This window comes from Herpailurus yagouaroundi, unplaced genomic scaffold (genome assembly GCF_014898765.1).
Source record: "Herpailurus yagouaroundi ecotype Mexico unplaced genomic scaffold, PumYag 28, whole genome shotgun sequence".
NCBI lineage: Eukaryota > Metazoa > Chordata > Mammalia > Carnivora > Felidae > Herpailurus > Herpailurus yagouaroundi.
In genome coordinates this window covers 104,754,183-104,781,272 of record NW_024412376.1, presented here as the reverse complement: position 1 = coordinate 104,781,272, position 27,090 = coordinate 104,754,183, and the positions used below count along the sequence as shown (strand labels likewise).

Here is a 27,090-nt window from a genome sequence, read left to right as displayed (position 1 = left end):
TGTGTGTACAGCTAAGCTGGGTCCTCTGTTTCTGTGTCTCATAAAGCTTCAAAGTATCAGGGCTGTGGTTTCATCTGAGACTTGACTGTGGAAGGATCTGCTTTTGGACTCGTGGATTGTTGGCAGGATTCAGTTCCTTGCAGGTTGCTAGATTGAGGGCTTCCTTTTCTTGTCTTGTGGCCCTTTTCATATGTCTACTTACAACATTGCAGCTTGTTTCTTCAAAGCTAGTAAAGAAGAGAGTCTCCTCCAAGATGGGCATTACAGTTTTACGTAATATAATCAAGTACATATAAGCATTCTGTCTCTTGGTTTAGAAGCAAGCTGCAGCACCCATCTACACTCAGGGGTGGAGATCATGAAAGGGCATAAACACCAGGAAATGGGCATCTTGGGGGCCACTCTAAAGCCTGTCTGCCACAACTTGTTTGCTATATCTTAATACCTGATGAATGTTTCTCTTATTGAGTAGTTTTTGTTACTTGTTTATATGTAGTGATAACTTTGGATTTTTAATTTTTCTAACCAGAGTCCATTGGCCGTGACATCCCCAAAATGCTTGAATTATTTAAAACTGGACATGAAATTAAGGTAGATGAAGAAAGGGAGAACTTTCTCAAGACCAAAATAGCAACAGTAAGTTACAATGGAAATTACTAAATAACCATTTTTTTTAATTGTTTAAAATGTGACTGTTAAGTGACAAGTCTTTCAAACTTGTTCTTAGCACTAGTATCAAGAATAGCATTAAATATACAGATGGATAATTTTTTATTCTATAGGTTGAACTTATAAATTTGAATAGTACTTGAGAATTCTTTCATGTGCCCTTTAATGGTAATTACTTGTACTTTGTCTTATTTGATTATTCTATATATGTATTTTTTGCTCTCTAACATTCTAAGCTTATTGAGAGTATAGTTAGATCTTATATATCCCTTGTGGGACATTGCATAATGCTGAGCGCATTGTAGGTATTTAATACTACTTTAATGGAATTGAGTAATTTGCTTTATTTTTATGAATTGTTTTCATTATCCCTGCTTGTGTTTTAAAAACTGTTTCCCTACTTATAGAAGATCCTGGAACTCAATTTCCAAAGCTGTTTTTAGGACGCTTTTTTTTTTTTGAAGGGAACATTCTGCAAGATTTCTTTTATTTTGAAATAATTAAGGATTCATGTGAAGTTTATTTAAAAAAATTTTAGCATTTATTTATTTTTGAGAGAGGGTGAGACAGAGCATGAGTGGGGGAGGGGCAGAGAGAAAGTGGGGACACAGAATCTGAAGCAGGCTCCAGGCTCCTAGCTATCAGCACAGAGCCTGACATGGGGCTCGAGCTCACGGACTATGAGATTATGACCTGAGCCGAAGTTGGGCACTTAACTGACTGAGCCACCCAGGTGCCCCAAGGACATTGTTATAGATAATATCCAGTTTATAGGACTATGTTTTTAGATATGTAGTTATTTGTTCAAATCTTCTTTATTTTTAAGTTTATTTATTTTGAGAGAGAGAGAATGTGTGTGTGGGCTGAAGTGGGAGGTGGCAGGGGCAGAGAGAGAGAGAGAGAGGGAGAGAGAGAGAGAATCCCAAGCAGGCGATAGCATGGAGCCCGGTGCTCCATGAACTAACAAACCATGAGGTTGTGACCTGAGCCAAAACCAAGAGTTGGACTCTCAACTGACTGAGCCACCCAGGTGCCCTGCTAATATCTTATTTTATGCTAAACAATCTCAATATATTTTTTCCTGTTTAGTAACCATAGGAATAATGGTGATATTGATAGTAAAAATTTAAAAGTGCCTAGCAAGTGTCAGGCACTATTCTAAACACTCTTCATATATTCTTTCTTTTAATCTTCTATACTATGAGAGGAAAAATTATCATCCCCATTTTATAGATGAAGGCATGGAAGCCCCAAGAAGTCAAGTAAGTTTTCCAAGGTCTAGTATGAGGCAGAATAGATATTTGAACACTGGCAGTCTTTTCAGTCCAGGCTTTTTATCCAGAATCATCTTGCCTCATGCCTGGAATTATTTGAATAGCTGTTATTCCTCTACTCATCCTGCTCTTAAGACGAATTCTGTGTTAGGGGGTGCCTGGGTGGCTCAGATGGTTAAATGTTGGACTCTTGATTTTGGCGTAGGTGATGATCTTAGAATTCATGAGATTGAGCCCCACACTGGGCTCTGCACTGGCAGTGTGGAGCCTGCTTGGGATTCTCTCTCTCCCCCTTTCTCTTTCTCTCTCTCTGCCCCTCCCCTGCTTGCTTGCTCTCTCATTCTCTCTCTCAAAATAAATAAATAAACTTAAAAAAAAAAAGAGGAATTCTGCATTATAGCTAGTAATCTAAGCTAGTAGTCTAGCTAATTGAGCTATGCCCACTATAGATCATCAGAAGTAGAGAAAAGGCACTCAACTTGTTTTATGGAAGGAGAACTTGCTTTAGAAAGAGGACAAAACAGGTTTAATCTCATCAGGGATTGGGAAACCCCTCATTGCCATTATTACCATCAAAGCCTAGTACCAGTTTGTATGGCATTGTGGTCTGCTAGAATCTGATGTTGCACTTTCCGTATTTCCAAAAAGCCCTTGTCAATATTTGTTTGGGATGACAACATCGTAACGTAAAAAACAAAAAATGCCAATTTTACGAGGATTTTCTAGAGCTATAGAGACTTAGGTTTGAATACCTGTCTTACTACTTACAGGATAGCAGACTTTAAACAAGTTTCTTAATGTTGTTGTGTCTGGATTTCCTGACCTATAGAATTTGCGTAGCAATGTTTATTTTACAATGTGGTTTTGAAGATTAAATAAAAACTTGAAATGGTAGCAGTAATTATTTTTCCTGTATTGGTTGGAGTTTTGGAGACTATAGGACATCTATAAGATTATTTCTTTCCATCTGGATCCGTTCTTTTTCTTAAGTAAGGTTTTCAGTATATTCAGTAGTTAATACTTTATATGGATCCTGACTCAGTGTATAAGAAACCTTGGCATTCATTCTTCTCAACAAATACCATAGTGATTAAGTGATTACATGAGCTCCAGGTCAGACTACTTGTATCATTTAGAGATAGAATGCTTTTTCTTAATGAAAAAGAAATTAATTTCTGTGTTTAAAAAGAATTTTTTTGGATACTACATGAATGTTATAGTAGGAGATTAAAAGAGTGGGTTTTAAATTCATACTGTCTGGAAACAGAATCCTAATTCCAGATTAGAATCATGTTACCTTGCTCTCTGAGCCTCAGTTTTCCCCCATTCTCCATTTCTCCTAAATGCAAAAAGAAGTTAATAATAACACGTACTTTCTAAAATAGGAAGGGATAGATGAAATAATGACATAATAACTATAAAGCAGACTTCTGCTTTTGGCCAACATAGAGTAACAGGGACCTGATTTACTTTTTCACCTAAGACAATCACCATTACCTTAATACCAAAACCAGGCAAAGAAAATAACAGTCTAATATCATTCATAAACATAGATATCAAAATTATAAACTAAATTTTAGCTAGTAGGGCCTAGCAATATAGAATGGATATCATGTCATCACCATGTAGGGTTTACCCTAAGAATGATAACATTCAATGTTTAACTCGATGATCAGTCATTAAAATTCACTGTATTAACAAACTGTAAATCAAAAGTCATCTGATCATCTCAGTAGATACAGAGAAAGCATTTGACAGAATCCAACATTCATTCCTGATTAAAAAGTCTCAGCAAACTAGGAAGAGAAGTTAATGTCCTCAACCTGATAAAGGGCATCTATGAAAATACAACAGCTGACATTATACTTAGTGGTGAAAAACTGAATACTCTCTTCCTAAGATCAGGAACAAGACAAGGATATCCACTGTCACTACTTCAGTTCAGCATTGACCTAAGGATTCTAGGCAGTGCAATCAGGCAAAAAAAGAGGCATCCTCACTAGAAAGGAAAAAGTAAATTAGTTATTATTTGCAGATGATATGATCTAGCTACTAAAACAAATAAGTAGGTTAAGAAAGGTTATAGAATACAAATACACAAAAATCAATTTTGCTTCTACATAACAGTAACAATTAGAAATTAAAATTCAGGCTATCTGGGTAGCTCAGTCGGTTAAGCGACCGGCTTCGGCTCAGGTCATGATCTCAAAGTTTGTGGGTTCAAGCCCCGTGTCAGGCTGTGTGCTGACAGTTTGGAACCTGGAGCCTGCTTCGGATTCTGTGTCTCCCTCTCTCTCTGCCTTCCCTGACTTGTGCTCGCTCTCTCTCTCTCTCGCTCTCTCTCTCTTTCTCAAAAATAAATAAACATTTAAAAAAATTTTTTTAATTAAAATTCAAAATAATACAGTTTATACTAATACCAAAAACTAGGAAATACTTAGGGATAAATCTGACAAAAGATGTGAAAGATCCATATACTGCAAGTTTCAAAACATAGTTGAGGGAAATTAAAGGAGACCTAATAAATGATGAGGTATACCATGTTTATGGATCAGTAAATCCAGTATTGTTAAGATATCAGGTCCCCAAAGTAATGTATGGATTCAGCACATTCTCCATTAAAATTCTATTTAGCCTTTTTTTTTTATTTTTGTAGAAACTGGCAAGTTGATTTAAATGGATATGGAAATACAAAGGATCTAGAAAAGCCAAAACAACTTTGACAAAGAACAAAGTTAGCATTCTACCTGATTTCAAGATTTATAAAGCTATAGTATTTAAGATAGTGTGATATTGATGTCAAAAAACACAAAATGATAATGGGATAGACCAGAGTGCCAAGAAACCCAAAACAACATACATATGGACACCTGATTTAAAACAAGTTGCAAAGCCATTTTTAATGGAGAAACATTAGTCTTTTCAAGAAATGGTACCAGAACAATTGTGTATCTGTATACAGTAAAATGAATTTTGACCTATAACTTTGTTCCATGTATAATTAACTCAGAATGTATCAAAGACTTAAATGTAAAGCCTAAAACCATAAAATTTCTGGAAGAAAAAGTTGAGTTAGGGAATGTTGTTTTTTTTTTTTTTAGATGTGACATGAAAAGCATGATCCATAAAAGAAATTGATAAATTGCACTGTATAAAAATTAAGTGTTTGCTCTTGAAAAGACACTGTTAAGAGAATTCAAAGATAAATCACAGACCAGGATAAAATATTTACAAATCATATAACTGATAAATCCACAATTTATAAAGAGTCTCAAAACTCAATAATAAAACAATACAGTTTTAAAAATCAATAAAAAAGGGTACCTGGGTGGCTCGGTAAGTTAAGTGTCCGACTCTTTGATTTCTGTTCAGGTCCTGATCTCACGGTTGTAGGATTGAGCCTCGTGTAGCACTCTCAGTGCAGAGTCTGCTTGGGATTCTCTCTCTACCTCTCTCTCTGCCCCTCCCTCGCTTGTACTGTCTCTCATATAAATACATAAATGTTTAGAAAAATAAAAATCAGCAAAAATTTGAACATACCTCATCAAGGTGTGACAAACACATGGCAAACACATGGCAAACATGGCTAAAAGATGCTCCACATTATTAGTTGTTATAGAAATACAAATTAAAACCACAATGAGGTATCACTATATGTCTACTGGAATGATTAAAATTAAAAAGACTGACCATGTCAAGTATTGGTAAGGGTATGGAGAGATTGGAACACTATACTGCTGTGGCAGTGTAAAATGATATAGCCTCTTTGGCAAACAGTTTGGCAGCTTGGCAGTTTAAGAAGTTTAACATCCACCTGCTAGATGATCCACTTTTAGATATTTACCCAGGACAAATGAAAACATATGTGCATACAAAGACTTTTTTTTTTAATGTTTATTTAGTTTTGAGAGAGCGACAGAGCATGAGCAGGGGAGGGGCAGAGAGGGAGAGGGAGACACAGAATCTGAACCAGGCTCCAGGCTCCAGGCTCCGAGCTGTCGGCACAGAGCCCCAAACAAGGTTCGAACCCATGAACTGTGAGATCATGACTTGAGCCAAAACTCAACTGACTAAGCCACCCAGGCACCCCCGTACAAAGGCTTTTGAACAAATGCTTATAACAGATTTATTTGTAATAGCTAAAAACTGGAAACATTCTACATGTCCCTCAATAGGTGAATGTATAAACAATAGAATAGAATATTCTTTAGCAAGAAACACATGATTGATACATACTTTAACATGGATGAATTTAGAAAAGATGATACTGAGTGAAAGAAGCCAGACAAAAAGAGTACACACTGTATGATTCTATTTATGTAAGATGCTCGCAAATGTGAATTTGTGTAGTGACAGAAAGCAGACCAGTAGTTTCTCTGAGCATAGGTAAATGGGGAAGGATCGGAAGGCGGGATTACAAAGGACCACAAGGAATTTGGGGGATGATTGACATGTTTGTTATCCTGACTGGTGATGTGTTCATGAGTATATACATATGTCAAAACTTAATTAATTGACACTTTAAGAATGTGCAACATATCCTGAGGAATACTGTTTAGCAATAAAAAGGAATGAATTATCGATACATGCTCTGATGTGGATGAATCACAAAAACATGCTTAGTGAAAGAAATCAGACATAGAAACCACATACTATGTGATACCATTTATATGAAAAGATGAAAAGTAGATGAGGGGTTGCCTTGGGCAGGGGCAGGAGCAGTAAGTATAGGCATTAACAGTAATGTGCATGAGGGTGACATTGGGATGGTGAAGATGTTTTAAAACTGATTTATGGTGATTGTTGCACAACTTGATGAGCTTACTAAAAAGTCATTGGAAACATAAATTAGAAAATGGTGAATAATATGATATGCAAAATACAACTCAATCAAGTTAATAAATGTAGAGTATGTCAGGTATACCTCATTATAGTTACTTAAAAAGGAATAGAAATGTGTTTACAATTGTATGTAATATAACTATTATATGAATTTTATCTATTATCAGAGATAAAAAGACTTTAAGCAAAGTAATGTATCTTCCTTAAAAGTTTGAGATTTCCATGAGTGATGTTGGAAATATAGTTGGAAATATTGAAGATGTGAAGGTTTTTGTTCGTTTTTGCCCCCTGTGTGATATGAGGACTAGATTCAGATGCAGTATGCAGATGAAAGAGCACAGACAGCATCACATGCCTATTAGGGTTCCTCATGTGGTATCTAGAAGGAAGGAAGGTGTCTAGAGCAGAGGTTGTCAACAAGCTATAGCCCATGGGACAAATACAGTTGTTGATTGTTTTTGTACAGCCTGTGATTAAGAATGCTCTTTACAACTTCAAGGCGTTGTAAAAAATAAAACAAAAAATTTGCTACAGAGATTGTATGTGGCCCACAAAGCCTGACATATTTAAATTCTGGATCTTTAGAGAAAGAGATTTGCTGACCCTTGATCTAGAAAGGTGTTTTTGGAAGAGTGACATGTATTAATTTTGTGTTTCTATTTGCCTGTAGAGGAAAGATTATCTTACATTAGTTAAATCATTTTGATATCCCTTGTTACAATTCTCAAAGGGTCTATACTGCCACATTGCTTTAAGATCCAGTTCTAGTATTGATGGAACATGAAATTGATCTTGATTAGTTTAAGCTGGTTTTCCTTCTGTATTAATGTGATAAGTATAATCAACTGAATGATCTTTCTTAGTTATCTGACGTGAAGATTAGTATCTTGGGTATTAGAACTTAACACTAATGCCTTTGTATATCAAAACTGCAAATGCTCTTCTAGCCAGCCAATATCTAACACTTGTCAGCAATGTTACTTACAGGTAAATTAGTTTCTTTCCTAATCTTTCCTACCATTTGTACCTATAATTTACATATTCATGAAATTGGTTGTGACTGCGTGCTATCAGATCATGTGCTCCTATCAATGAAAATGCCTTTTAAATGATATGTTGAACATCATGCAAACACAACAGGTCATCACTGGAATATTTAATTTTTCAGTCAGTTATATCACTGTCATGTAGTCACCTTTTCTCATAGTGTGAAGAATATGTTGGTTGGGGTAAAAGTAAGCTGCTAAGTGATCAAATTCAAGGGAAAGATTTTAAAGCATAAAACTAAAAGTAAAGATTCACAGGGGAGAAAAAGCACATTTCTTTAACTGAGCCCTAAGTTTTAAAAATTATGGTTCTTTTCATGAAAAAGAAATGAAACTAATGTAGAGTCTTTAAAATGTTGAGACATAATTATATACCTGGCTAGTGTATATATTCTAAATAGTAGTAGTTTGATTTCAGGTACTAATTAGATCATTTTAAAAGGATTTGTATGTGTTTATAATATAGAAAAACAGTATATAATAGTCATAATTCTGCTGCCTGGACTCTGTCAACTCTGTTGACAGTTAACAATTTTCAAATTAATATATACACTTGGTTAAATTTAATCAGTTTACAAAAAGGAAACACTAAAGCCCCTCTCCCTGCAATGTTTTCTTCTAGAACTTTTATTAATAGTTTTTTGTTGGGGCACCTGTCTGGCTCAATTGGAAGAGCATGCAATTCTTGATCTCGGGGTCATGAGTTTGAGCCCTATGTTGGGTGTGGAGATTACTAAAAATAAATAAACTTTAAAAGAATAGCTTTTTATCATTCTAAAAATGTTAAAGCATAGCATAAACACCCTTAGAAAAATTTACTTACATACAAGGTATTATACCACACACACTGTTCCATACCTTTCTTTTCCACTTAAAATAGCATGGATATCTTCAAAGATGCAAAGAGATCTGCTCTGTTTTTTTTTTGTTTTTTTTTTAATGGTTGTGTAGAGTTGTATTCCCTGGTGTGCATGTACAAGAATCAGTTTGCTATTGATGGACATTTAGATCATGTCCAATTTTTTGCTATTACAAATTAATACTTTAATGACATTCTTACAAATATATATTGCTGGTTTTTGCCAAGTATACCCATAAGATAAATTTCTAGAAATAGAATGTATATTCAAAAATTTATTGTAAGTATTGCTAAATTACCCTCCAAAGTGTTTACACTAATCTATAATTCATCAAATGGTGTGTTATGGTGCCTCACGCACCAGCATTAGATATTATCAAATGTAATCACTTTATCAGTTTGTTAGGTGATACATTACTGGTGTGTGTGTGAGTCTGTGTGTACTTTTAACAGCTTAAAAATTCCAAGGTAAACATTACCATTGGTTTCTTCTTGGGTTCCAGTCTTCTGTTCTACTTGTTAAGATTCTGAGTTTCCTAATGTACCTCCCCTCCCCATTCTTGCTCCTTTTTTCTCACTTTTCTAGGCCTGCCCTGATTCTCCACCACTTTCTTTTTGTGTGTGTGGGCTCCTATGGCTCCCTGTGCTGTGGACCCTGTCTGACTCACCTCTACCATGACTTGCTAGTGCCTACTAAATGAAATTGACAAGACCTATGGTCATTAAAGGTTGACTGCTTGTGAAATTGAAGCGTTTACAAACACTGAGATTGCCTGGCATTTGCTAATTACTGAAAATAAGGTCTTTTCTATCCAGTGTTTGGGACTGATTTTTCTGACCCATAAAGAACTAGAGATTTTCACTGCTTCGTACATAAAAAAAATCCTCATTTATTGATTTTTCTTTTTTTTTTTTTTCAACGTTTTATTTATTTTTGGGACAGAGAGAGACAGAGCATGAACGGGGGAGGGACAGAGAGAGAGGGAGACACAGAATCGGAAACAGGCTCCAGGCTCTGAGCCATCAGCCCAGAGCCCGACGCGGGGCTCGAACTCACGGACCGCGAGATCGTGACCTGGCTGAAGTCGGACGCCTAACCGACTGCGCCACCCAGGCGCCCCTATTATTTTTCTTAAACTGTATCTCTGAATAGGAAAAATTAGTTCATTTACAACCTAATTTAAAAAATAAAAAAAATAAAAACAAGAAACAACCAATTTAATGTATAAATTTTATTTAACAAATATTAAGTACTGACTCTGTGCCAGACACAATGTGATACAAAAAAAGAATAATACCTTTTTTCTTAAGAAAGATACCTAGTAGTGAGATAAGTATGGAAATAAAATATAGGAAAGTGTGATAAATGTAAAAATAGAAATATGTATAAAATGTGAAGAAGTTGCATTAAAAAAAAAAAGAGCAGTGATTTATGTAATCATAGCAGCAAGTAGGTCAAGGATGGCTTCTATGAGGAGTTTGAAAATATATACCAGGTAAATTAAGGATTGTTTTTCATAATAATACACAAAATGACAAGTGGACTGCTATACATCTCTATTGGTTCAGCTGTTTTAAGGGACCAAATAACAGTGACTTAACCACTGTAGAAACTTACTTTTCTCCCAGGTTTGAGCTAGTTGGTGGGTAGCTTAGGGTTGTTCTGTCCCAGAGTCATCCAGGGGTCAAGGTTCTTTCCCTTTCCGCACCCTACCCCCACCCCCCCACCCCCCCGCCCTTGTTGTTGTTGTTGCTGTTGCTGTTTTCCCATCTCCCAGCATTTTTTATTCTGTGTGGTTGAATCTTGCCAATAACATGTGTCGCCTGTGTGAAGGAGGCAAGAAGGAGGTGGAGAGAAAGTATCTTTCTTTCAAGCATGTGAACCACTGACCTCATCAGTTCTGCCCGCATACCGTGCTTCAGAACTAATTCACATGGCTTTAGCCGAAGGTCTGTGCTAGCTGAGTGGCCATGTGCCCAGAAAAAACTTTATTTAAAAAAAGACTGGCTGGATTTGGGAAACAATTAAGGTTTTGGTACAGCCAAGGAGGGGCCAAGAAACCTTAAAGAATAAGAAAATGAAAGGAATTTTTGTTCATTTTGTTTGTTGCTGTATCCCCAGTAGATCATAGGTGCTCAATAAGTAATTGTTGAATGAATGTACAAATGTATGAATAACAAAAGCTGCTGCCAATTGAAGATCAGTTGGAAATAATTAAAAGCCATTTTAAATGTATAGATAGTGAATCAGTGTCTTCTATTATAAAAATTTGACTGATTTAGACCTAACTTTTCAAACAATCTTAATGGAGTAATATTGAAAGTAAAAAGTGTAATTTGTCGAATTTCTCAGAATGAGAGTCAGAGTTAAGAATCCTGTCCTCTATTTATATGAATGCTTAGCCTAGTGTATATTTTGACATTACACAACAAAATTAAACTGTGTCCAGATATTAAAGCATAAACCTGCCAGAATAAAGACTTTGAAGTACTTTTCACAGGGTGCCTATTAGTATTTTATAACATACCACAAATCCATTTTATGTTAGCTGTGAGGCTTTCAGAACATGCCTTATTTTTTTCTCACTGATAGATTTCTTGTGTGATTTAACATACTTGGCCTCTAGCCTACTTTTTCAGAACACTTCTAAGTGTAATTATAGGACAGCTGCCTTGTTGATATGCTCTCTTATTATTTTCCTTTATTTCTTATTTTCCCTCATTTTAAGGTAAAAATTCTTTCTAATTTTCTATTAATATTGGATTTTCCATCTTACAGAGATACTTAGAGTACCTTTATATTTATCAAATACTAAAATGTTCTCTGTCTCCTTCACTTTGATTAATGTTGACTGTCTCACATATTTCAGAAACAAGCATGGTAATGTTGTAGTGCTGAGAACGGTGCAGATCAAGGGACAGAACTTTTCATTAGGAAAAAATTACTAGAGCTATAAAATATGGCACATTAAGACTTGTAGTAGAAAGCATTTATCCAGAAGAGAGGACATGTACTATAGTTTAAAGGAAAATTTATAGTTGCTTACTTGGTGTATTTAACCTATCATACTATTTAATATCATAATGAATTATATGCCTCTCATGGCCTATTATACATACTCCTAAAAGAGCCTATAAAATCAGACCCGTGTTTCTGTATATATGTTTTCAAATAGCAACTAAGCTAACTTTTATGTCTAAGTCCAGTTTATTAGTATCTTACATATGTAAAAGTACTTATTATAGTTTTCATAGGTTTTAGGCTTTGATTTTCAAATGAATTCTAGTTGAAAAATCTTTTGTGATTAACAAAGTTGGATCAAGTTTAAGGATAAAGACATAGATTTGCATTGTAGTGAGCACTGGACCTTTTAAAGGGTGCAGTGTGCTGTGAATCTACTTAGTTTCAGATTAATTTGTTTTTGTAGTTTTGGCTTCTTAAGTGTTTTGCTGTCAGCACAGCAACTTGTCAGAATTTTCCATACTTTATAGAATGTGTTTGACCTTCAAAAGAATGGTTAGTGAGGGCCTACTATATATTTTCAGTTAACTTTTTCTAACTTTTCAAAGGAATTATTTTCTAGTATACAGGTACATAAGGTGAGGATTTAAAAAAAATTTTTAATTTTAGAGAGAATGCAAGCATGTTAGTGGGGAAGAGGGGCAAAGGAGAGAGAGTGAGAGAGAGAATCCCAAGCAGGCTTCATGAAGCTTAGTGTGGAGCCTGACGCAGGGCTGACGCAGGATCCCATGACCCAGGATCATGACCTGAGCTGAAATCAAGAGTCAGATGCTTAATTGACTAAGCCACCCAAGCACCCCTAAAGTGAGGATTTTTTTAAAAAATGTTTATTTATTTATTTTGAGAGAGAGAGCGTGAGCTGGGGAGTGGCAGAGATACGGAGAGAGAGAATCCCAAGCAAGCCCCATGCTGTCAGCACAGAGCCCAGCACAGGGTTCAATCTTGTCAACAGTGAAATCATGACCTCAGCCGAAATCAAGAGTCATATACCTCACCGACTGAGCTACCCAGTCACCCCTAAAGTGAGGATTTTTAAAATGACTTTTCAGGGGGATCTGGGCGGCTCAGTCGGTTGAGCATCCAACTTAGGCTCAGGTCGTGATCTTGCCTTTCCTGAGTTGGAGCCCTGTGTTGGGCTCTGTACTGATAGCTCAGAGCCTGGAGCCTGCTTCGGATTATGTGTTTCCCTCTCTCTTTGCCCCTTTCCTGCTCACGCTCTGTCTCTCTCTCTCTGTCTTTCATAAATAAATAAATGTTAAAATAAAGTGATTTTTCATTATAATATTTTATGAAAAATCATAAAATCAGGAATCTTGATGTTTTATCTTCATCTTATCGGAGAACACTGCAGGCTCCTTGGGTTCATAGCACTTTAGAAAAGAAAATCTGAAAGGAAATTAAACCATGTTCATTATATTTCTGGTAAGAAAGTAAAGAAATTAAATACCACACATTTTCTTGGAATTTATTGCTTTATAAATTCTTACTTCTAGTTAAGCTCTTATTTGTAAATACCCCCAATGTCTTCATACTTTTCTTCAGTTTTTTATTTTGAAAAAATTTAAATGAATGGAAAAGTTGAAAGAATAGTACCATGAACACCTACATACTATATTCTCATCACCTAAATTCACCACTTTTGTTGCATTTGCTTAGAAAAAGTAGTAAAAGTAGTTTGCTTAGCGAACGTAGTAGATAACCTTTTTATTTTCTGAAACACATAAAATTAAGTTGCAGACATCGTAACACTTCACCCCTATTTTCTCATGCAGAACCTTAGAACATTCTCCTATGTGTATATGCTTTCCAAAGTAATTTTTTTAAATTTTATTTTAATGTTTATTTAGTTTTTTGAGAGAGAGACAGAGGGAGAGAGACAGAGTGCAAGGAGAGGGTCGGAGGGAGAGGGAGACACAGAATCCAAAGCAGGCTCCAGGCTCTGAGCTGTCAGCACAGAGTCCGACGGGGGCCTCAAACCCACAAACTGTGAGATCATGACCTGAGCTGAAGTCAGATGCTTAACTGACTAAGCCACCCAGGTGCCCCCAAAGTAGTTTTATTTTTTAATATGGCTTTTAGAATTTATTTATCGGTACTTTTTCTATTTATAATTTATTGATTTGTTGTTTTTCTTTATCCTGTTATCCTGAGATTTTTGCTCTTGTTGGTTTTTTAATTTTCTAAATTTTGTATGAGATTTGAGTTTTTATTTTTATTAATGAAAGAGTTTAAATATGAATTTGCCTCTCTATATGTTTTTATATTTAGGGTTTTTTTGTCATTTTTAAAATAATGTGTCATGGTACTTTTTAAACTTATTTGGCAGAATATTTTAAAATTTGGAAATTTTTTTAGCTTGTTTAACTTTTTGTTGTACTCTAGTTTGACTGCCTTCTTGTTGAAGAATGCACCCTTTGTAGTTTCTACTTTTAAAAATTTCTTGAGTCTTTCATTGTGGCCTGTGGCATAACATTAATAGTCTGTTTTCAAGTATACCAATGACACTTGAAAAGAGCATGTATTATGAGCCTTCCAGGTAAAGATAGTGGATTGAACACCACAGTGATAACTGATTAGAAGATGCCAAATGTAAGTCAACAATGGAGAAAGTCAAAAAATTAGTACAGTCTAAATTTCAGAATCTTTAAAAAGGCTCAGGATCTGGCTTTAGATACTTCTGGAACCAGGTATTAGTGGCATGTCTGGGAATGGGGCAAGAGACCTCTGAAATAAGGGAGATTCGTTGAAAACTATTGAAGATTCTTACATACTTCATGACACTGGGTGACTGCCCTTTCCCATGCTGGCAGATGGTTGGAAAGATTAAAAGAGAGAGTTTCTAAGCTGGGGGAGATCAGGAGTTAAAATTGAAAATGGAGATAAGTGAATCTATGTATACCGAATGCTGAGAAATTCTTCCCCCCATCCCCTGCCCTCTTCTCCATTGACTTGGCTTTCAGAACTCTGGCAGGAGGAGATTAGATGAGTCTTGGTTCAATAATAACAACAACAACAACAACAACAATAATAGTAATAATAATAATAGCAGTAGTGGTAGTACTGTTTAGCAGTCAGATTTATTTTCAGGTTCCCCTTTCCCTTCTTTCTTCCATACCCTCTCTTTACTTTTTTATTTATTTTTTTCTTTTAATAGCTCTTTGAAGTTTTTCTTTTTTATTTTCTTCTTCCCTGTCTTTATTTTTGCTTTTCTTACCTCATTTCTACTCTTCCCTCTCTCTTTGGCTATCCACCTACATGTTGGGAAGATGAAAATATAATTAAATTTATGGGAAAATTAGTATGAATTAGTGGGAAATGAATACCACAGAATAGTTTCTCAGTGACATGTGAGTTAATTAACTTTGATTACATACGGTATCTAATCAAAAGCTGTCTGGTAGATGTTGCCTGAGTTAATAATGCTATATCTTTAATTAATTATTTATTTAAAAACAATTTTTAATATAAAAGTTTGTTCTCTAAAGATGTTTAAGTGTTTTTCTGTAATCTTATATTATTAAATTGTTACATTATAAATTTTTTAAAAACATATTTGACAGTCTCTGAATTATTACTAATTCCAAGTTAGTGGCATTAGTAAGTTTATTATGAAATACTGATTCCTCCTTTAAGTGAATGGAGTCCTACTTTTCCTATTTATTTTCTTATATCACAGGACAAGATTCCACTAGTATCAAGTAAAACAAAATCAAGTAAAAAAAGGAGAGTATTCTAAAGCAACTATGTACTTTAAAAATATGTATGTCATTTGTTCTTTTTCTGTTTAGAAACTATTTCTATTCTTTTTTTTTTTTTTATTTTGTTTTAATGTTATTTTGAGAGAGAGAGAGAGTACAAGTGGGAGAGGGGCAGAGAGAGAAGGAGACTCCAGCAGACTCCAGAAGAGACTCCAGAATCCAAAGCAGGCTCCGGGCTCTGAGCTGTCAGCACAGAGCCCGATTCAGGGCTTGAACTCATGAACTGTGAGATCATGACCTGAGTAGAAGTCCAAGGTTTAACCAACTGAGCCACCCAGGCACCCCTCTATTCTTTTAATTAATATATACTTAGAACATAAAACCTTGAATAATTTGCAATGAGGAAGACTTCTAAAAACTTCTCTGAATATGATCGAAAATTTGAAGAATATCTTTAAAATATACATTATGTCATAGACCAGCTTTGACATGCACAGTTATCATAACATTAAAGAAAAACAGCTGTAGGGGCACCCTTGGGTGGCTCAGTCAGTTAAGTGTCTGACTTCGGCTCAGGTCGTGCATGATCTCACGGCTTGAATTCAAGGCCTGCTTCAGGCTCTGTGCTGACAGTTCAGAGCCTGGAGCCTGCTTCAGATTCTCTGTCTCCCTTTCTCTCTGTCCCTCCCCAGCTCGCACTCTGTCTTTCTATGTCTCTCAAAAATAAGTAAACATTCAAAAAATAAATAAATAAATACAAACAGCTGTAGCCCTTTTACAATCACATAAATAACCAGATTTTGAAGACTTGTAAATGTTAATGGTATTGGCAGATAAAACCTATACTCATTTTCTAAAAGGAAAAAAACAGGGCAAGACAGCTCAGATTTACATTTATACTGTATCATGCCAAGACCTGATTTAACTGGTGTTTCTTGTTCAGATTTCAAAAATACTTGGATCTTTGACACACTTAATATAAAGGCAATGACTTTGATGTGCTTTTCTCTCCTTTTTAAGGTTGTGGACATGGTTCATTCATAGGCATGTATCACTATGCTTTGCTTATGTAATAGTGAATTGTTTTGTGGCAAGAATATTGTTAATGTGGCAGCTGATAAAAGCTGAAGTATATTATAACAAAAATAAACAAGTTCAGGGCAAGGGAATGTAAACATAGTAAAATCTTATGTTGAAATCAGAGCCTCCAGTTTTAGCAAACATGTTACAACAGGAAAAGTGAATGTGCTGAAGTTCAGTTGAACAGCAAGGTGTGGATAACATAGTACCTGGAAATTGAAGGGTTATTTTACAGCAGTGAGGCCTGTAAGTTGAGAAAGTGGCAAGCTAGGAATATTGCTTAAAGCAGTTAGATACAAGCAACAGTTGGATAAAAGGTGGTAGGCCATTGGTTCATAGCTCAATGCTACTTCCCCTCTCCTTTTTTTCCATTCCTTCCAGTTGATAATTAACTTCTCTTTTGTTACATTATTGGTGGTATACTACAGCATGCTGTGTCATAGATAAGGGAATTAAAAAGAGAAGAAAATATAGAACGTAAAGTCAAATTCTGTGCTTGTTCATATTAAAAGTGAAAGAAGTCGGGGTCGGGGTGGGGGGTGGTGCCTGGGTGGCTCAGTCAGTTAAGTGCCGACTTCAGCTCAGGTCATGATCTCGAGGTTCATGGGTTCAAGTCCTGCATCGGGCTCTGTGCTGACAGCTCAGAGCCTGGAGCCTGCTTTGGATTCTGTGTCTCCCTCTCTCTCTGCTCCTTCCCCACTCGTGCTCTGTTTCTGTCTCTCAAAAATAAATAAACATTAAAAAAAAAAAAAGTGAAGGAAGTAGATTGGCCATAGATCTTAGATATCCAAGCGTATGAGGCTAAAAAAGAGGAAAGAGAAACTATTTATCCAGAACCCAATATGTGCCAGCATTCTGCTTGATCCCTTATTGTGAGAGCTATGCATATTTAACTGGGATGAATAATCCTTATAGTATTTTTTACATTATATCTTTTGGATGGATATTTATCAGTGTTCTTCCCAGTAGGAGTATGAAATCAAAAATTGTTTATTATCACTTCTAGTTTTCTTACCTATATACTGTTATGAAATTAGATAATTTCCTAGAACTTTTGGGAATTGAAAGTGTGAGTTTCACCTTTTACCAGATATAAATTGTAGCATAAGAAAAACCATAACATTTGGGAGAAATAGCTAACTTTTCTTTTTAATTCATTGTATTAACACAATAATGTAGTGATCACTGATTAATAGAATAACATGCTGAAAAATATTTGTGTGATAACGTGTAAAAGGGGAGTAAACTAACTTGCTTCCCTTTGTTTGTTAATTCATTTTTTTTTTCAACGTTTATTTATTTTTGGGACAGAGAGACAGAGCATGAACGGGGGAGGGGCAGAGAGAGAGGGAGACACAGAATCGGAAACAGGCTCCAGTCTCTGAGCCATCAGCCCAGAGCCTGACGCGGGGCTCGAACTCACGGACCGCGAGATCGTGACCTGGCTGAAGTCGGCCGCTTAACTGACTGCGCCACCCAGGCGCCCCTGTTAATTCATTTTTTAATAAGTAGTTGTCAGTATATTGCATAAACAGCTTTCTTTTGTTAACTTTATTTCATTAAAAAAATTTTTTTTATGTTTATTTATTTTTGAGACCGAGGGAGACAGAGCACAAGCAGGGGAGGGACAGAGAGAGAGGAAGGAACAGAATCCGAAGCAGACTCAAGGCTCTGAGCTGTCAGCACAGAGCCTGACAGGGGGCTCGAACTTGCAAACGACGAGATCATGACCTGAGCTGAAGTTGGACACTTAACTGACTGAGCCACCCAGGTGCCCCTGTTAACTTTATTTCAAAAGCCAGTGATAAGTTTGATAGCTTTTACTGAATTCTGTCTTTATTCAAATGTTGGGAGAAGAAATTGAATAGATTTGAAAGATAATTCCTTGTGAGTTTCATTACTGTTACTTTCAAACAAATAACATTCACTAATATAGTATTTGCAGTAAATAATAAAACACCAATAAGACCCTATTGTGAATTATCAAATATATTAAATAGAAACATAAAGAGGACCTGGCTAGCTCAGTTGGTAGAGCCTCTGACTCTTGATTCCAGGGTCATGAATTCACCTCCCCCATTGGGTGTGGAGCCTCGTTTAAAAAAAAAAGAAAGAAAGAAGGACAAAATTAAGCATTTTCTAAGTAGCTTTATTATAAGCAATGATGAAAGTTGCTTTTGCCTGAGAGCACCCTCCTTCCCCCATTTAGATTTTGGCAAAGATAAGGAATTTGTTAAAGTGATGTAAAGCATAACTCATATCACAACTTGTCTTTGCATGAATTTGTATATATTTGGAGACAAATAATGTATTCTAATACAGGAGTTGGCAAACAGTGGCTCTTTGGTCTGTTTTTGTACTACTTGTGAGCTTAGAATGGTCTTTTAAAAAAGGGGTGTCAAAAAAAAGGAATATGCAGCAAAAATCATATGTGGCCTTAAAAGCCTAAAATATTTGCCATCTGGTTCTTTGCAGAAAAAGTTTGCCAACCCTAAAATATAAATACATAATACATAAGCCTGAAGTTGTGGTTCCAGGTGAGATGATGTAATCACATGACAGCCTGTCTCGCACTGAATGCAACTATCATAAAACCTGGACAGAATGCATGGAGTAGCTATTTGAAGACTCTGAAAAGTAAATAGTAGCAGGTGTATTAGGGAAGACTAGAATTTGAAGTACCACCACTCACTACTGGTGGTGAGTTTGCCATGTTTCTCCTGTGTTGTCACATGACCTGTTCTCAACATAGTTTGAAACTGAGAAGTGGACATTGGTGCAGACAGAGCTTCGGGAGAAGCCCTTTACCTCAGGCTTGAGAAATAGAGATAATGCATCCTAATGAGGACAGTTGGTGCCGAAGAGGATACAGGTACCTAAAATTTGAGACAGGGGAACCTTCCTTTCTGACTGGAGGATCTGAGGTCACAAGAGGATAGGGCACACTGTCTTTGCTTTTTTTCTCTTTCTGTTCTGTCAGTTGGCTCCCAATGCAGGAACAGTTACAGAGAATAAGTAGCAAAATGGGGTAAATAAAGCCCCAGCTTTCTGGGCAGGATTCCAAAAGGAGAGCCTCAGGGAACCAGAAAGTACTGGGAAGATCAACCTCGGAAAGGGACCTGATGAAAATTGTTTATGAACTACTGGAGATGAAATTAATAGAGATGACAGAGGATATAACTTGAAAATAGATCATAGGAATTATCCAATCTGAGAAACAAGTCAAAAGATTGGAAAAAAAGATAAAGCCTTAGAGTCCTAGAGGCCAGTAACAAAGATCTAACTTTCATATTATTGGTGTCCCAAAAAGAAGGAAGTGTCATGCAGAAAATTACTTAAATAATGATATAATTATGGACAAACTCTCACACTTCTCTGGTAGAAGTACAAAGTGGTATAGCCACTCTGTGAAACAGTTTGGTAGTATCTTATAAAGCTAAACATATATTGTATAGCCCACAAATTTTCTGGGGTTTTATCCCATAGAGTTGAAGCATTTAAAGTAAAATCAAAACTTAAGTTTACACAAATATCTGAACACATGTTTATAGGAACTGTTATTGATAATTATCAAAAGCTGGGAAAAACTCAGTTGTCCTTCTATATGTGAATGGATTAAAAAAAAACCTGTCTGGTACATCGTACAGTGGACTACTACTCAGTGATAAAAAGGGTGTGAGCTTGGGGCGCCTGGGTGGTGCAGTCAGTTAAGTGTCCGACTTCAGCCAGGTCACGATCTCGCGGTCCGGGAGTTCGAGCCCCGCGTCAGGCTCTGGGCTGATGGCTCAGAGCCTGGAGCCTGTTTCCGATTCTGTGTCTCCCTCTCTCTCTGCCCCTCCCCCGTTCATGCTCTGTCTCCCTCTGTCCCAAAAATAAATAAACGTTGGAAAAAAAAAAAAAAGGGTGTGAGCTGTTGATGGAACCACCTAAATGAATCTCAGAAGGTTACATTCTATAACCCAAGTGAAAGTAGTCTCAAAAGATTATATATACTGACACCAAAAGCACAGGAGACAAAAGAGATAAATTGGACTTCATCAAAATTTAAAAGTTTTGTACATCTAAGGACAATATCAGAGTGAAAAGGCAGCCAAATGAATAGCAGAAAATACCTGCAAATCATATATATATGGTAAGAGACTTGTATCTAGAATACATGAAGAACTCTTATACAGTAGTCCCCCCTTATCCGTGGTTTATCTTTCCACAGTTTCAGTTCTCCATGGTCAACTGCAGTCTGGAGGCAGATGGTCCCTTGATGCACTGTCAGGAGGTCACTGACAGCCTAACACTATATCACAACCCCTGTGTCACTCACCTCACTTCACCTTATCATGTAGGCATTTTATCATCCCCTATCATCACCAGGGTGAGCATAGTACAATAACATGTTTTGAGAGAGACCACATTCACATAACTTTTATTACAGAATATTGTTATAATTGTTCTATTTTATTATTGTTCATCTCTTAACTGTGCTTAATTTGTAAGTTAAACTTTATCACAGATATGAATGTATAGGAAAAAACATAATTTAGAGGTTTGGTATTTTCTTCAGTTTGAGGCATTCACTGGGGGTCTTGTTTCCCATGGATAAAGGGGGGCCACTGTAACTCAGTAATAAAATGATAAATAATTCAAAAAGTGAGCAAACGATCTGAATACACATTTTTCCAAATAAGATATACAAATGGCCAATAAAGACATGAAAAGATGCTCGGCATCATTAACCAACAGGAAAATGCAAATTAAAACCAAAGTGAGATACTACTTCACACCTATTGAGATAGCTGTTATCAAAAAAACCCCAGAAATAAGTGTTGGCAAGGATACAGAGAAATCGGGACCCTTGTGCATTGCTGGTAGGGATATAAAATAGTGCAGTTGCCATGGAAAATGACATGACAGTTCCTCAAAAAATTAAACATAGAATTACAGTAGATCCATAGATTCTACTTATATATACCCAAAAGAATTGAAAGCAGGAACTCAGGTGTATGTAGAGCCATGTTCATAAGAGCATTATTCAAATAGCCAAAAAGTGGAAGCAACCCAAGTGTCCATGACAGACGAATGGATAAACAAAACGTATATTCACGCACACTTTAGAGATTTTGCATGTTCAGTTCCAGAACCACCACAATAAAGTGGAATATTGCAATCAAGTGAATCAAATGAATTTTTTGGTTTCTCACTGCATATGAAAGTTATTTTTATACTATACGTGGTCTGTTAAGGTGTGAAACAGCATTATGTCTAAGAGAACAATTAAAAAATAGTTCATTGCTAAAAAATCCTAACCATCATCTGAGCTTTCAGCGAGTTGTAATCTTTTTGTTGATATCAAGACATTCTGCTTTGATGCTGATGGGTGCTGACTGATCAGGGCAGTGATTGCCAAAGGTTGAGATGGCTGTGGCAGTTTCTTAAAACAAGTCAATAATGCAGTTTCCTGCATCGATTGACTCCATAACAAATATAATAATGAAAAAGTTTGAACTATTGTGAGAATTACCAGAATATGACTGAGGTATGAATTGAGTAAATGCTGTTGGAAAAATGGTGCCAATTAACTTGTTCGACATAGGGTTGCCACAAACTTTCAAAATGTAGTGTCTGTAAAGTACAATAAAGTGAAGCTTAAGAAAATGAGGTATGTCTGTATGTACCATGGAATGTTATTCAGTCTTAAGAAGGAAGGAAATTTGACACATGCTATGTGTAACATGTATGAACCTTGAAGACATTATGCTAAGTGAAGTAAACCAGTTGACAAAGGATACTCTATGATCCCACTTATTTGAGGTACCAAGAGCCACCCTGTTCATAGAGACAGACAGTAGAACGGTGATTCACTTGATTGCAATATTCCACTTTATTGTGGTGGTTCTGGAACTGAACATGCAAAGTCTCTAAAGTGTGCCAGGGGATGGGGAAAGGGAGAATGGAAAAAATAGTGTTTAATGGGTGCACAGTTTTAATTTTTTGAGAGAAAGAGAGCGTGAGTGGGAGAGGGGCAGAGGGAGAGAGAGAATCTCAAGCAGGCTCCACGCCTAATGTGGACCCTGCTGCGGGGCTTGATCTCACGACTGTCAGATTATGACCTGAACTAAAATCAAGAGTTAGCTGCTCAACTGACTGAGCCACACAGGCGCCCCTTATTCATGTATGTATGTATGTATGTATCTATCTATCTATCTATCTATCTATCTATCTATGTATCTATGTATGTATGTATTTATTTAAAATCCAAGTTAGTTAGCATATAGTACAACAATGATTTCAGGAGTAGATTCCTTAATGCCCCTTTCCCATTTAGCCCATCCCCCCTCCCACAACCCCTCCAGTAACCCTCTGTTTGTTCTCCATATTTAGGAGTCTCTTATGTTTTTGTCCCCCTCCCTGTTTTTATATTATTTTTGCTTCCTTTCCCTTATGTTCATCTGTTTTGCATCTTAAAGTCATATGAGTGAAGTCATATGATTTTTGTCTTTCTCTGACTAATTTCATTTAGCGTAATACCCTCTAGTTGCATCCACGTAGTTGCAGATGGCAAGATTTCATTCTTTTTGATTGCCGAGTAATACTCCATTGTGTGTGTGTATATATATACATACATACACACACCACATCTTCTTTATCCATTCATCCATCGACAGGTGCCCTACTTTTAGACAAGAAAGATGGAAAAAGTTCTGGAGGTAGATGGTGGTGAGAGTTGCACAAAAATGAGAATGTACTTAATACCACTGAACTGTATACTTCAAAATAATTACAGTGGTAAATTTTTTGTATTTTCAGCACAGTTTTTAAAACATTACAGAGGAAAGAAAAGAGGAAAGGTTACATACTGTTATTTATTTGTATGACATTTTTGAGAAGACAAAACTATATAGTGACATATCAGGGTTTGCGAGGGTAGCAGTAGCTAAGAGATCACATCAGGAAGTTTTTTCTGTATCCTGTATTATGGTGGTTACTCAATTGTATGTGTGAGTTACAATGTGTGCAACTGTACACCTAAAAAAGGCCAATTTAACTGCTTTTTAATCTTGACATGTCTTTCATATGTATACAAATAGTATGTATAAATTTATAACTATTGAAGTCTGAATTTAGTGGAATACAAACATGGAATAGTTTCCTCCATTTTCTTATTGTGCCATGAGTATGATTTCCTTTCTGTGTTCCCTTCTGTGGCACATTAGATAGATCTCATAGTTTCCAGTGACTGTCAGTAATTACAAGTGCAGTCTGATGCAGTTCAGAACTCTAATCTCCCATGCAAAGATTTCCCTTGCTCAGTTTGGAACTAGGTTTTTATTGTTCATGTGATCTGATGTGAGGAGGGCTTATGAAGTCTTCACTCACAAAACCTCCCACTCTAGACCTTAGAGTTCTGCAATGACTTGATTCACTTCTGAGATACTTTGCCGCAATCTGTTTCTCAGGCCTGACTACCCTGGGGTATTAAGGCAGGGAAGGCACATGCCTCTGCTTATCTGCCTGAACTTGTTGCCCCCACTTGATCATTGCTGCTTCTCTGGCCAGCCCTTATTGGTTTGAGGTCTTTAATACCACATGTTCAGCCCACTAGTCTCCCCTTCTGACAGGTGCCCCCCCATCTCCACAGAGTAGCTTCTTGGAGCCTTGCCTCCCCTCACTTGGCCTGCTTCTACTAAGTAGGTGTTGATTATAATAGCACCTTTTTGGCGGCCTTAATTGTTGGTATCTTTCTTTAGAATATAGGGTATTAAATGCCTTTTTTTGCTTTCATATTTAGGACCTGATAATCAGTCCTGAAGAAACTTCCAGAAAAGCCCCATGCAACATCTTCTTCCAAACACATATCTAAGCTTACAACAGCTGTTAAAACAGTTGCTAAGCATTTTCCCTACTGTTACTTTAAATGGCAATGCAATTCTTAGCCTGACAAAACATTTTTTTTTTTGCTTCATCTGCATAGTAGATGGATACATAGTAGGATACCAAAAATCTCTCAGCACCCAACAAAGCTTTCTGTTAACCAAACAAAACAAAAATCTTTTTCATCGCACAAAAATTAATGGCTTTTTTTGCCCATTCACTTCCTCAAACATCCTTCAGTCTGTCTTCCACATCAGGGGTTTGCAAACTGGCCTGGGGACCATTTCTAGCTCTCCACGTGTCTTTGTAAGTAGCGTTTTGTTGGAACACAGGTGCAGTCATTCATTTGTGTATTGTCTATGGCTTCTTTCTTGCTAAAATAGCAGAATTGAGTAGTTGCAACACAGACTGTTTGGCCTGCAAAGCCCCAAATATTTACCGTCTGACCATTTATAGAGAAAGTTTGCCAACTGTTTTACGCATACACTTCCTCTAGAATTCTTTGTAAGACATTGATCAGATATACCATTTGTCTGCTAAGAAACATTGTATAGCTTCTCACTGCTCGCAGTTCTAAATAAAATCTTTGTCTTTATATTCACATCTCTTTGTAGTCTCGAATCACTACATCAATTTCAAATTTAGCATTTCTTGCTATTTTCAGGGAGGCAGGCTAAAGTCTGGAGTTACCAATTGGCAGCTTACAGGCTGAATTAGGTCCCCAAACTTATTTTATTGGGCCTGGATAGTGGTTTTGTTTTGTTTTCTTGAATCAGCATTTAAAAACTAGATGATAGGGGCGCCTGGGTGGCGCAGTCGGTTAAGCGTCCGACTTCAACCAGGTCACGATCTCACGGTCCGTGAGTTCGAGCCCCGCGTCAGGCTCTGGGATGATGGCTCAGAGCCTGGAGCCTGTTTCCGATTCTGTGTCTCCCTCTCTCTCTGCCCCTCCTCTGTTCATGCTCTGTCTCTCTCTGTCCCAAAAATAAATAAACGTTGAAAAAAAATTAAAAAAAAAACAACAAAAAAACCTAGATGATATCACAAAGAACTTCAGGTTTCTGGTTCTTGACAAGTCAGGGATTCTGGTAACAGTGGACCCACAGCCCTCAGTGTAACAGTTTATTAGTGTCGAGTAGCTTACTATCTCCTCCATATGGAGTGTTGCCATCCACCTCTGCACAGCCTGTGTCACACAGGTGTTGTAGACATATGCACTCAAACCTAGGCCTCTTCAATCCTGCACATTACCTGGTCTGGCCACTGTAGGCATTTGAGTTTGAGTTTGCAACCCTAGGCCTAGATATAATGAGTCACTTAATGGTAACCTGTTCTACCTTGTTATCACATTAGCTCATGCTGCTCCTTCTGCCTGGAAGATCCTCATTGTTCCTCAAAACTTTTCATCTTTTAAGACTAACTTAATCTTTAAGCCCATGTATTACCTTCTTTGGGTAGCCTTCTCTGTCAAAGTCCATCACTTCTTCCTCTGTGCCCTTGTAGAACGTTGTTCATATAGTTAGAGCGTCACCTGTGATGTTGTATTTTAGTGACCAGATTCTAAGCTCCCCGAGGGCAAGTTTTGATTCTAACTCATCTTTCTGTTTCTAGCTTCCAGAATGATGATGGACAGAGTGGGGGCCAAGAAAGGGTTGCTGAATGATAGGGTGTAACCACCTAAAAGCTTGGAGGGTAGTAAAGGATTCATTTGGCAGAAAGAAAAATTCATATTTTTCCCACTTAAATGCATATTCTTTTCCATTAAGTATTTCACTTAGTTTCCTCTTTTTCAGCTCTTAGTTTATAACAAACTCCTTTTGTATTTTCCCAAAACTTATACTTCATCTTTCGTAAGAATTACCAACACTTAAAAACTGTGTCCATGGTCACAAGGTAGAGGAAATGGGGTTCAGATTTACATTTCTCTGCCTTTAGAGCTCATGAACATAGCTGCTGAGCCACTTCTTACCAGGGTGTGTGCACTTGGATAAGTTAACAAAGTTTTCCAAGTCTGTTTCTTTTCTTTTCTTTTTCTTAAAGTTTTTGTTTATTTTGGGAGAGAGAGAGAGAGAAAGAGAGAGAGAGAGAGAGAGAGAGAGAATCCCAAGCAGGCTGATAGCACAGACCTGACGTGGAACTCAGTCCCACCAACCACGAGATCATGACCTGAGCGTAAATCAAGAGTCAGACACTCCACTGACTGAGCTCCCCAGGAGCCCCCTAGGTCTCAGTTTCTAATGGTAAGAGAGCAATTGCAGTAGTTCCTATTTCAAAGGATTCTTAGGAGAAATGAACGAGAATGTTTAATGCTTAGAATAGAGCTTGGCTCAGAGAATTTACTCAATAAGTAGAGCTGCTCAATCAATCAATTATTATTATTACTACTTTCCTTAATGTTGTATAGAGGACACACAGATTATCTTCCTTTCGTTGGTTTAGACTGTAAGGAGTCATGGTGATTAAGAGGATTGGCCCATCTGCAGAATCTTAGAACATTGCATTTGGAAGAGATTTGGGAGGCCAGATGTTCTAACAAGTGCTTTCCAAAGGAGCAGTCCTCTTTACAGTTTCCACTTACAGATGATCATACATTTAGAGGCTGTCAGAACATTTATAGTGACAGTAGTTGGCCACTTTAGGAGGATCATGTGATTGTTTAAAAATCATGTATATGTATTTTGCTTGTGTGTGTATTTTCTTTTTATCCTCTGTAAAAGGTAAAAAATTCAGTCAG

At 36.8% G+C, this 27,090-nt stretch overlaps 1 protein-coding gene across 3 annotated transcripts in view; it reads left to right on the top strand.

Annotated features, from left to right (window-relative positions):
• Window positions 1-27,090, top strand: part of MRPL1 (mitochondrial ribosomal protein L1) — a 99,064-nt gene that overhangs the window by 54,868 nt on the left and 17,106 nt on the right. For all 3 annotated transcript variants that reach the window (XM_040480485.1, XM_040480471.1, XM_040480476.1), the window contains exon 7: window positions 530-636. In XM_040480485.1, the coding sequence (XP_040336419.1) occupies window positions 530-636 (107 nt within the window). The remainder of the gene's footprint in view (window positions 1-529; window positions 637-27,090) is intronic.